This window comes from Silurus aristotelis, assembly GCF_946808225.1.
Source record: "Silurus aristotelis genome assembly, chromosome: 27".
NCBI lineage: Eukaryota > Metazoa > Chordata > Actinopteri > Siluriformes > Siluridae > Silurus > Silurus aristotelis.
The window spans coordinates 859,537-872,036 of NC_139600.1; the positions used below are offsets into that span (position 1 = coordinate 859,537).

Below are 12,500 nucleotides of genomic sequence, written 5' to 3' on the forward strand. Positions count from 1 at the left end.
TTGAGCGAGTTCTCTGAGTCAGTTCTTTGAGCGAGTTCTCTAAATGAGTTCTTTGAGCGAGTTCTCTGAATGAGTTCTTTGAACGAGTTCTCTGAGTGAGTTCTTTGAACGAATTCTCTGAGTGAGTTCTTTGAACGAGTTCTCGGAGCGAGTTTTCGGAGTGAGTTCTCGGAGCGAGTTCTCGGAGCAAGTTTTTGGAGCGAATTCTTGGAGTAAGTGGGTGTAAGAGCTGGAAGATTCCGGAACTAAACCGGCCCGAGGTTACAAGCTTACAGTTTCAACAAGACTTTCTTAGACTTTCTTCTTTTAACGATTACATCAGATTTGTCCTGCGTGCCTCCTCACTGCTGTGGGGTTTTACTGCTGATAAAATCTGGGTGTTGTTTCGCCCTCCATTGATGAGAATGAACAGATAATTGCTGGATCTTGTGGACCAACAAGTGTATAAAATCTAACACAGTCAGTTTTGCAGCTGGCTAAGTTCATGCTAATGCTAATATAAATCATTCATACCTTCACGAGATCACAGTCTTGAAGCTGAATGACAATATGACAAACAGAATTTGATGACTTGGATTGATCATGAGTATCTCCTGTGGCAGGGCGGCCGCGATCAGCAGAAGTCGTCCTGAGGGTTGCCGGGCGTGTACGTGGTGCTTTTCTTGCAGGATTGCGAGCAGCCGTTGTGGTTGTGTTTGTGTTGAATATGTTGGCTGATGAGGCTCTTGCATTTGGTGGAGCTCTCTGTGGTGTCGTTCATGACCATCATGGTGGTTTCCACACGTGACAGCATGCACATGCTGCTCTGGCGTGTGGCCTGCAAGCGTGTAGCCCTCAGGTCCAGATCGTCGTAACTGGACAGGCGGACAAACGGACAACAGCGCAGCGCTCGCTTGAAACCGGCTCGGAACCTGAGTACGAGAAGGACGGGATGGAGACATGTGAGAAAAATACCTGGCATGAAAAACACGACGTTCACTAACTTCATAACCAGATGGATGGCATAAAAGTCTTTTCTTCTTTAGTGATATGGTGAATTCTGTACTGTAATTAACTGAAATTGTACTAGGGGTGTATTGGTATCACCATGGTAACAGCTGCTAATGCTAACATTTATGCGCAATTCATTCAAATACAATATCATACTTGTTTGCTGACTAGCGATTCTCAGATACCATGAAACTTCCAGAACTGAAATTGTCTGTGGATGTTCTTAGAAGAGCAACGAGAAGGTTTTTCTTCTCATCTGAACCTCAATGCTCCTCATCAGTTCACATTTTCTAGTCATTTTGATCGATTAGCCGTTGATTGAGACCTTTCATGACTACGTGAGTGTTTACACCAGTGTTCATCCTCCTGTTGCATCCATTTGTTTATCAGTTGATCTGAAAAGAAACGACGTCATGTCTAGCCTTGTGCCACTTCCTGTTTGGTGTCCTGTCTGGCAAGGCTCTGACCGCTGATCTCACCAGCTCCTCGTGATTAATCTCATTAGCTCTCTTGTTTATTTACTCCCTACTTTTCTCTTTCCATTCAGGAGGCTTTCTGAACCACGTCGCTGCTTCTCGGGGTTTCGGTTTTCTTGCATTTCATGGTCCGAGTCAAGCTTGGAAAATGTTCTCCTCAGATATAATCCTGAGGTTCTGAAATGCTGGTACTGATGTATGTAAACTACAGACGCTATTAAACTGTTTTGTGGGCGTGGCTTGGTCAAGTTGCGATGTCTTCACTTTGGAATTATTCTTGTTAATATCTAACTTGTGGTTTGCTAATTAGTTAACAATGCATTTTCAATCACACTGATCCTGAAACAACCTGATTAATCTGTACGCATCGTTTCTATTGTTACAAATATTGACGGATCTTGAATAAATGTAACTTTAAAAATGTACCTGCTGTTGAGGCAGCAGTAGATGATGGGGTTGTACATGGTGGAGCTCATGGCCAGCCACATGACTGACAGGTAGACCTGCTGGATGGACTTCTTCTTGGCCAGCGCCTTGTTCAGGCCCGTGATCAGGAAGTAGATGTGATATGGCAGCCAGCATATGGCAAAGGTCACGACTACGATGATCATCATCTTCACCACCTGGAAGGAACAGATTTACTTCTTAAAATTCCTGATAAATAAAGCCAACAGAAATAGGAGATGTGTGGGTTCTTGACAGGAAAACGCTGATGTGATGAGTTTGAAAAGAGAATGCGACGTTCACTTTTACACCAATCTGAAAAATGGCCTCCACAAAACAGGAAGTGGTCATGCTGATAACTAGAAATCAAGCATTTTAGTGGATGTAGCAGCTAATAAGAAAGCATACATATAAAATGTGCACTGAGCAGCAAGAAGGCAACCGGGAGGAAAAAACAACAAATTCCTCTATTTGTTTGGCCAAATCCAGAATAACGTTCAAGAAAACTGTATTTCTAGTTGAATTTGATGAAGGAAACTAATAGAAATCCACTTTAAAAAAATTATAACTTCTAACCGCATGGTTTCCTGCACCCGCTGCATTTTTAGTCCATGCTCCAAGTTCCCACATGCTTAAATCCAGCTCCTTATCAATCCCCTCCATCACTCTGTATTACCCAGAATCCTTGGCTTGTACGGCACCGCCTGCCTCTTTATTGCTCTGCTGATTCGCCCAATCTGCTCCTGCAATTCCCTTAAATCGGTGAGCGTAACCCGAGCGACAGTGCTCGCTCTGTTGTCCTCTCAGGAATGGACCAAATACATTGCAGTGTAGTGATTTAAAGAAACACGACATCCTCGGAATGCCAATGCATCGAGATAAACGAGTGGAACTGGAGAAAAGTGTAGAATAAAACCTAGATTTTCTTCAGTTTGAAAGGGAACCGTAGAGTTCTGGTGGACGACAACACAAAATACATTGTCGCTTACTACTTTTAAGAATAAAAGAAAGATCCAAGATCTTCTAATCATGGTTATTAAGTTCTGGCTAGTTAGGTTCTTCAAACACATGGATGTTAGGAGTATATGAAGATTGAGTTGGTTGAGATAACTGGGTGTTCATGTGCTGATTGAAAAGTCAATATCTTTCAATAATAGAAACCATGATCAGTACGCTGAAATTAACTGGTCAATGCTACAAAAAACAATCAGCAAATACGATTTTTACAGCTGCAGAGTAAGAGTTATGAAGGATTAGAATTACAAAATCTAGCAAACTGTCCACAAAATTTTAGTCACAGACTCTTCACGAATAAACTCTACGCAAGCAAATCGTGCTGTTCTGTTCATAAACTGCTCATGAACTGTTCCCAAACTGCTGCTGCTCTGATTTTCAAACTGCCCCACAAAGAGAAGCTGCTGTGCTGTTCATGTTTCTCTAATAAACTAATTTCTAACTAACCTCGTCCATCAACCTGTCCTTCATCACTGCAAACAGGAAAGGGCTCAGAGCCGATCCTTGATGCAGTCCAACCTCCACCTTGAACCAGTCTGTCGTTCCTACTGCACACTTCACTGCTGTCACACTGTTCTCATACATGCCCTGCACCTGTCCTTCTCTATACTTCTCCATCAACATTCTCAAAGCAATTAATGCGTCTGTGGTGCTCTTCCTCGGCAGGAAACCATACTGTTGCTCACAGATGGTCACCTCTTCTCTCATCCTGGCTTCCACTACTCTTTCCCATAACTTCATGGTGTGACTGATCAACTTTATTCCCCTGTAGTTACTGCAGGTCTGCACATCTCCCTTATTCTTAAAGATCGGTACCAGCACACTCCTTCTCCATTCCTCAGGCATCTTCTCACCTTCCAAAATCCTGTAAAACAATCTGGTTAAAAAATCCACTGCGCCTCTCCTAAACATCTCCACGCTTCTACCGGTATGTCCTCTGGTCCAACCGACTTTCCACTTTTCATCCTCTTAATCGCTGCTCTCACTTTCTCCTTACTAATCCTATCTACATCCTGCTTCACATCTGCACACCATCCAACCTTCTCTCTCTCTCATTTTCCTCATTCATCAGCTGCTCAAAATACTCCCTCCATCTTCTCAACACACTCTCCTCATTAGTCAACACATTTCCATCTTCATCCTTTATTGCTCTAACTTGCAGCACATCCTTCCCAGCTCGGTCCCTCTGCCTGGCCAATCGCTACAAATGCTTTTCTCCTTCCTCAGTGTCCAACCTCTCCTACAGCTCCTCATATGCCTTTTCCTTGGCTTTCTCCACATCCCTCTTCACCATGAATCCTTCGTGAATTCTGTCTAAACCCAAACAAATACAAAATGCAAAGCAATCGTCATCGTTAGTATTACTGAAGACATCAGACATTCCTTTAGCGATAAAATCTGCAGTGGACCAATGCTCCACCTCCGTCACCTCGTTTTTCTCTATTTCAAAACCCAATCCCTGCTCGGGATTATCCCTCTCAATCCCACTTTATCGAGATCCCATCTCTCGCTCCATCAGCACGTTCCACCAATCAGATTCCATTCCATTGCTTCTCAAAACTTCTCCCACACCACTTCCTCAGAAACCTGGCCTTGAAGGGTTTTTTTTGACGTCTCTTAACTCTTTTCTGTTCATTGCAAGCTGCTTTTAAGTGCGGTGTCCACTCGAAGATGGATTTCTCTCTCGGCACTAATAACCTCTCACAGCCTGCCTTCTCCACACTACAAGAGACGGCTCGTGTAAAGGTCCCTAATGAACTGTTCTTTTTGTTAGCTCTGAATGTAGACAGTGAGTCATGACATCTTTCTCTCTTTCTCTCATTTTCTCTCGTTCATTACTTTTCCATCACACTTCCAGGTTCATATCTTAAACTAAATAAAGTTCTGGGACACCTGACTTTCCTGGGAATATGTCGTTCTTCATCAGACTGTTAGCACAAAAATTTAACTACACAAGTGTCTTTAGATTCTGGAGCATGGAATTTTCCATTCACTTAAATTAGGAGTCCAAAACCTGTTCTAGGTCCATGAAGATCTGCTTTTTATGGGTTCAAGTGGAAGATCTCCTGCTATAGAGCACCAACATTACTGAACTGCTTTGGGATGAATGTGAACGCTGACTGCACCACAGGTCTTCTCACCTCACCTACATCACTACCTAATTTAACTAACACCCGTGTGGCTGCATGCACCCTTGTCTTCACAAATCTCCACAAAATCTAGTGGAACATCTTCTCAGATTGAAGTTTATTATAACAGTAAATTGAGATCAAATGTAGAATGTGATTTTAAAAAAGCAAAATCGTATGCTCAGATATCCACAAACTGTTGCTGAAGATAAAATCTTGACACTCCTGTGAATGAAGGAGTTCCTCAAGGCTGAGCTCTTAGGCCTCTCGAAATCAACGGCAGATCGGTGCGATTGATCAGAATCGCTTACATCATCCTGAGCTCCGTGATTTTCTCATAACAGCACATCCTCAAGTGTTTACTTCCTCTTACACCACACGATTTTCCATTACCTGCATTATAGTGTTTTTCCTCACCATCTCCTCTTTCTCTTTTCTTTCTCTTTAAATTAATAAGCACAAGAAAAATGGTGGAAACGTAAACTTTTCTGGCCTAACACTGGAAAGTTCTTACCTAAAGGTTAAATAACTTTATTCCTGTGAAATCTTTGAATATTATACTCTCTGGATGTTTAAAAAAAAGTACACCAGCAGATGGATAAGTTGGCTAAGTTCCTTTTGGTGTAAACCTTCTTTCTGGTTCTTGGAATAGACTCTGGACCCACGTTGGCCCTGACCATGATGCACAGGATCTACTGAGAACAAATGAAAGGATGTTGGGAAATAATTTCTTGCAGATCTTATTTTGGTGTTCAGATTTTTTCCAAACCTAAATACCACATTAGCTTCAAAAATAAAGATAAAAATGTAAATAAAAAAAAATTAATATAAATATATATTTATTATATTTAATTATTACAATTATTTAATTTTATGAAAACAAAAAAAACCCACACTTTTTGCTTTATGCTCTTTTCTCATGTAGGTCTTTACATCTCCCCTCAGTCCTGATGGATCTCTGAAACCCTGTATCGTTTCTCTTCTCCCGCAATATCCGGCGAAATCTCAATAAAAAAAACGCAAACGTATTCAACATTCAACATTCGGCATTCGGCTGCTAGAATATTTACGCGTTATCTTCACTCTCCATCAGGTGTTCTGTCTGACGGTGTCACCTCCAGTTTATTACAAACTCCTCCTATCTCGCTGAGATCCTCCTCATTCGCAGCGCTAACGTTCTCCAGCTCTGCTCTGCCCCCGGAACTCAGATAAAAGAAAGCCGATTTCTAGAGGTGAAGAGTTTCCTATCATGGCTCTTAAATCACAAGTCCAACCCACTCGATCTCCAACTGGCTTTTCAGCCTCGTTCAGCTCAGTAGCTCCAACTCTACTGTCCCTCCTATTGTAATTATATCGTAACACAATGTATTGTATCATACTGTAACATATGTACAACTGTATTCTATTGTTTTCATTCTATCACATAGGAACATATTGTATTGTACAGTATATCGTATCATACTGTATCGTATCGTACTATTGTATCGTATCGTATTGTTTTATACCATATGAGACTACTTTATCCCAGAGTATCATATTGTATTTTTGCGTATGTATTGTATTATTGTATAGTATCGTATAGCATCGAACAACGCTTTCATATTGTATTTTATTGTATCGTATCAGACTATTGTATTGAATCATATCATAATATTATCAAATTGTACTATCATATCATTTTTATCATTGTATAGTGTGGTATCGTAAAGTATTTAATCAAATCTTATTGAACTCTTGTAATCATATATCCCACTATTGTATAATATCGTATCATACCAGAGTTTTGTTCAGTATAGTATTGTATCGCAGTGTATACTGTGTAGTATCGTATAATACTATTGAACTGTATTTTATCATACAATCACATAGAATCAAAATGTATCATATTGTATCATTTAGAATCGTATTGTATTGTGTAAAATTGTAGCAATCTATAGTATTGTATCATATCGAATCATACCATATTATATTATTTACTATTGTGTTGCATCGTACGATCATATAGTATTGTATCATAACATATTGTGTCATATCATTAGTGTATATCGTATCGTATACTATTCTATTCTATTGTATTTCATTGTACGATCATAAAGTATTGTATCTCCCATATTATTGTATAGTCTTTTATTGAGTTGAATATTGTATTCATTGTGTCTCATATTATGAACAAGTCTGAGATTTATACCCCTAATAATAACCCCCATTTTGTCCCTGTCTCATTGTCCTTCATTCCGTCCCTTACGGATTCCTCCTTAATGAAGCCCATCACATTCTCCGCACTGTGCTAGCGCTCTTTAGCATGGAGAGCTCTCGACTGGAGAGAGAACATGGAGCAGAGTGCAGAAACGCCACCACTTAACACACCGGGCAGAAAATCTAACACACGACAAGCTCAATAACATCTGACCGACGTGACTCAGTGGTTCAACACAACAACATAATCACTGCTCTTTCCTAACACGCATGCTAGCATACTCGGCCAGGTCGCGTGATTCCTGCTTGCTTTAGTAAAGAGATGGCTTCTGGCTGAGTGCTGATTTGCCCAGGACTTCATCTGACTGATGAGATTAGTCCCACAACAACCCAAAAGGCAATTAAAGTGATGTTCAATTAAAGTTTCAGCGTAGCTAATTTAGCTGAAATGAGTTTGAATTCTCACTTGAGGAAGCTGTACAATGCAGTCTGAAGCTCTTTATTAAGCCAGAGACGACAAGAAACTCTACAAAAGAGAAAAAAATAAACATCTTTTTCATGCAGTGAATTAATGTGGAGTGTTCGGTGTTCGAGTCTCTGTGGAGTGATAACGCAACAGAACGAGTGCATTAGTATAATCCTGTAATCCGCAGCTGCATTACTGTCTGAGCTGCTGGCACAGGGAACTAATCATCATCTCCTGACCAATCTCACGCCATTAAAACCAATTCATGAACATTTCTGTAATGGTGAAGTTCTCCATTACACTCAGACAGTTACTTTTAATCTTCATCAAACTCCTCACCCTCAACAACCTCCACACCTTCATCAGTCTCCAATAAGTTATTTATTTTTTTCGCCCACCTGGCATCACACACGTTGTGTGCGATTACTGTGATGTAACACATTTGTGTCGCCGTGTCTGTGTGTGTGTGTGTGTGTGTGTGTGTGTGTGTGTGTGTGTGTGTGTGTGTGTGTTAACCTCTGAGAAAGACATAATCAATGGGTGTGTATTCTGTATCAGTGCTAAACACTGCACATTCACACACCTCATTCATCACATCCCACACACGCTGTGTGTGTGTATTTGTGTGTGCATGAGTATTCCTCACTCCAAATCTCTCAAGTATGTTGTTGACTCCATCTCCCCGATTTTCTCTGCTACAGGAGACCCTGAGATGTTTCTCCTCCTGAAAGCTCATAAAATCCTCATGAACGGATCCTAAACATCAGTGTCACATCTTATTGACTTCTTACATTCTCTTCATCTCTCTCTATCAATTCTCAGGAGGACCAGGAATAAAGGAGCCCTCATGAGCAGCACTATGTTCTTGTACATGATTCCATTAGCTCCTGTAGTCAAAATTCAAACCTGTTCCAGCATGACACAAAGCACTCAACACCAGCATGAATGTGAATGCTGACTGCACCCCAGGAACCTCCTAACCTTTTTACCTACATCAGTACGTGACCTTACTAACACTCATTCTTGTGGATGCATGAATCTCCACAAAATCTAGAGGAACATCATCTCAGAAGACTGGAGCTTATTATATCACCAAATTGAGAAAATATGCACAAAATCCGAAATGCACATTTCATTTCTGCTTCTCGTACGGATCAGATCGGATCGGATAGAGACACGGAGTTGATCCCTGATCCCTCCTTCTTTTCTGTTTTTTAGACGGAACTCGTCTCCTCTTGTGTGATTGAGAACCATTGGAGAGGAGGAACATGTTCCTGCTTTGCGTCTTCGTAATTAGCCTCAGTGGTGGAGGTGGTGAAGATAGGCAAGTCTGACGTACACACGCGCGCGCACACACACACACACACACACACACACACACACACACACACACACACACAGCCAGCAATGCTATACTGTATCATACACACACACACACAGTAACTCCCTAAGTAGCTTGTAAAAGAGAAAAGGAAAGGAACATTGTAGTGAGTCAGGGAGTGTATATAACAAATCTCAGGCAATTTCAGCAATTGTTTAGGTGTCATTACTTTATCCAGGTGCTGATCAACGAGGGACGATAGACAGAGACCTCAGAATGATTTCTTTCTTTGTGTGTGTTGGGGGGGTGGGGTGGGGTGGGGGGGGTGTAATAAAAGCAGACAATATACAGGATGAGATGCTGACGGTGTTCCCGAATGGAAAGCGTTTTGAAAAGGTTGATTAGTGTGATGGAGCTTCCACCCTGATAAAAAAACAAAAAAAACAAAAAAACACTCGCTTCTGAGTAATGAAATCGTCTGCTTTTGTTGTTTTTTTTTGTTCTTGTGGGGCGATTCTAAGCTCAAGCACCAATAAATCTCACTTTTGCTCCAGTCTCCAGGCAGCCGTGGTGGAATTTGAACACTAAATGATTGAAAGGCAGCAGAATCGGAATTTACACACTACGTAGGATCGATGTTTCACACCAACATGCCGACGATTCGTAAAAAAACAAAAGAAGCAATATCCAGAGATTCCAGATTTCAGCAAAAATACATTTTCGGTCACAGGAGGCCAAGCAGCAAATTCAGCACCATATCCTCAGTAGACAGCGCCCTGAAGGAGCTACAGAGCTCCAATGCATGAAATAGAGAATACATGTGGAATGGGATGTTTAAAAAACACATCTAAAGATGCATTAAACCCTAGATGCACACTCCTGCTACTCAGGCCTCCAAGATAAACTGTCATGGAACGAAGTATTCAAGAAACATTAAGCTCTACGCACTCAGATTACAAACTAATTTGCATGAAATAAATAATTACTTTAAAGGATCAGTGCCAGAATTTGCACGCCTTGTTGCTGATGCATTACTACACAGCAGGGGGAGAACGTCTGGGGCAGAGCTTATATTAGTTAACCAGCTCAAATTGGGGGCGGAGCTTAAAAATAGTTAATGATCTGTAATTGGGGTGGAGCTTAAAATAGTTAATCAGCTCCATATGGGGCGGAGCTCAAATTAGTTACCAGCTCTAAGTTGTAGTTTGAATATTTAATTGTGTGGATTTTGACAATAAGTGGGTTAAGTTTGCTTGGACCCCGCAGATCGCTGCTTGTAGTTGTGTCTTATTAATGCAGTTTAAGTAGTGTGCATGTGTATGTTGTGTGTGTTTGAGTATGTGTACATTACCAGTTGAGTGTATGTGTATGTATATATGTGTGTGTGTGTGTGTGTGTGTGTGTGTGTGTGTGTGTGTGTGTGTGTGTCACCGGTTGAGTGTATGTGTGTATTTATACACGTGTGTGTGTGTGTGTGTGTGTGTGTGTGTGTGTGTGTGTGTTCCTCCGTCTCTAATTACTTCCTTGTGTTATAATGAAAAGCTCGTTTCGGCTGAGTAGATAATGATATATCTCTGCCTCGCACGTTTTTCACGAGAGATCATTTCCTGATCCAGTGAGAAAAAGGAGAGAAGTGAAGTTCAGACTCGTCCTGGATTGCGCTACTCCAAAACCTATACGCCAGACTCATCCAGAAAGGAAAGAAGGACGCTGAGCCCTGCCCCGTCAGAGAGGCGTACAGAAGGTTCTCCAGTGGCACTTAAACACAGAGAAGAAGACGGGAAAGGAGTAGAGAGATAATAAGGACTCTCAGATGGAGAGAAGATAGCAAGGAGAATCTGCTGGTCCAGGAGAAGTCAGGTATTGTTAGTCTCACGAGCTTTGCTCTGATTAGGGGGATTTGTCCAGGTCTCACTTGGGAATGAATTGATTCATAAAGATGGAGATATGAGCTCCAGCAGCACTGATATGCACTTTCACTGGAGAGAAAAGCCGATTTCATGTTGGTCACTAACGAATGTTTGTGTTTGGCCAGGAGGTACCGCATGGGAAGGAAGAATCGGAAAGTAACATTCAGAAAGCAATTCTCAGGAAGTACCTGAGCATTTACAAAGTAACAATCAGGATGTAATGTTTAGGAAGCACTGCTTGATGAGTCCTTCTGGAGACTTAAGGCTTGATGTAAACACTCAACGCCCAGGAAACATCGTTTAGGACGTATTTCTGAGAAAGTAACAATCAGGAAGAACTACACAGGAGGTAAAGTTTGGGAAGTAACATTTAAGAATTCTAAGGAAGTATTACATGGTAAGTATCACCTGGAAACTAACACTCAGGAAGTAACAGGCATGAGGTACCACGTGGAAGGTACTGATGGGGAAGTATTGCTCAGGAGTTAACATTCAGTAAGAACTGCTTGGGAACAGCAGCAACAATGACAAAAAACAAACTTGAAAACATAAACAATGACACAAAATGGTTGCAATTTATTCTATTAACCAATAGTTTGTTGTTTCTGAAGTGGCTGCACACAATGAGCAGGACTCAAACAACAGAATTATTGGCACGCCACTCAAAAACACCTGGAGAAACAATGCCACCAGGATTATGGGCAAATTCAAGAGCCGACCGCGTTTCCTCATCAGCCACTGCTCAAATGTTCCATTAATGTGCTCGCCTTCACCTCTGTTTCTGCACAGATTTACAGTCCACTCAGACCAGAACCTCAGACCAGAACCCCCACATGCTGTATAAACCCCCTGCTACTCATTTGTGTCGTGTTCTGGTTTCTAATAATCGTTATCTGATTTCCCGAGTAGGCAGTTTATCCACCGACCTTCCTCTTGGCACGTAGCTGGCCGTGATAGTTATCGGACGAGTCTCCGGGGATCGCTCCTCCCCACAGCGTCACGCCGATGATGGTGTAGGTGATTCCCATCACCACCAGAGGCAGCATGTAGACCAGCAACATCACGATGATATGGTACCTGCCGAAGCAAATCAAAAAGCAGGAGGAACGGAAGTTTGAAGTTTTAAATGTATTTATTCTGATTAATAATTCAGATCATGTGGTGGTTCTACAAAATCCCCCCCCAGAAATATACAGAGATAAAGAACATTCTATGACAAATCGTGGAGTGAAACAACGCTGACACAATGCTGTTCTAGGAAACCAATCCAAATCTTCTCAACATTCAGAATTCAGGATGTCTCACATGAAAGCGTCGTCTCCGGGTCGAGGCCACGCAACGTAGCACACAGTCCTTCTGGGTAACTTCCTCACCGTGGAGAAGAAGCAGAGCGGGAACGCCAGCACCACGGCCAGCACCCAGATACACACTATCACCACTTTAGTGGCTGTGGCTGAGAGGTGAGGCTTCAGAGGGTGAATTATAGCCATGTACCTGTATACACACACACACACACACACACACACACACACACACACACACACACACACACAC

General features: G+C 41.7%; 1 protein-coding gene across 1 annotated transcript in view; it reads right to left on the reverse strand.

Annotated features, from left to right (window-relative positions):
- Window positions 1–126: 126 nt before the first annotated feature.
- Window positions 127–12,500, reverse strand: part of tacr3a (tachykinin receptor 3a) — a 19,065-nt gene continuing 6,691 nt past the window's right edge. Inside the window, exons 2-5 of the mRNA XM_083532191.1 lie at window positions 12,252–12,440; window positions 11,873–12,023; window positions 1,893–2,089; window positions 127–911 (exon numbers count right to left, since the gene is read on the reverse strand). Of these exons, the coding sequence (XP_083388317.1) occupies window positions 614–911; window positions 1,893–2,089; window positions 11,873–12,023; window positions 12,252–12,440 (835 nt within the window). The 3' untranslated portion in view covers window positions 127–613. The remainder of the gene's footprint in view (window positions 912–1,892; window positions 2,090–11,872; window positions 12,024–12,251; window positions 12,441–12,500) is intronic.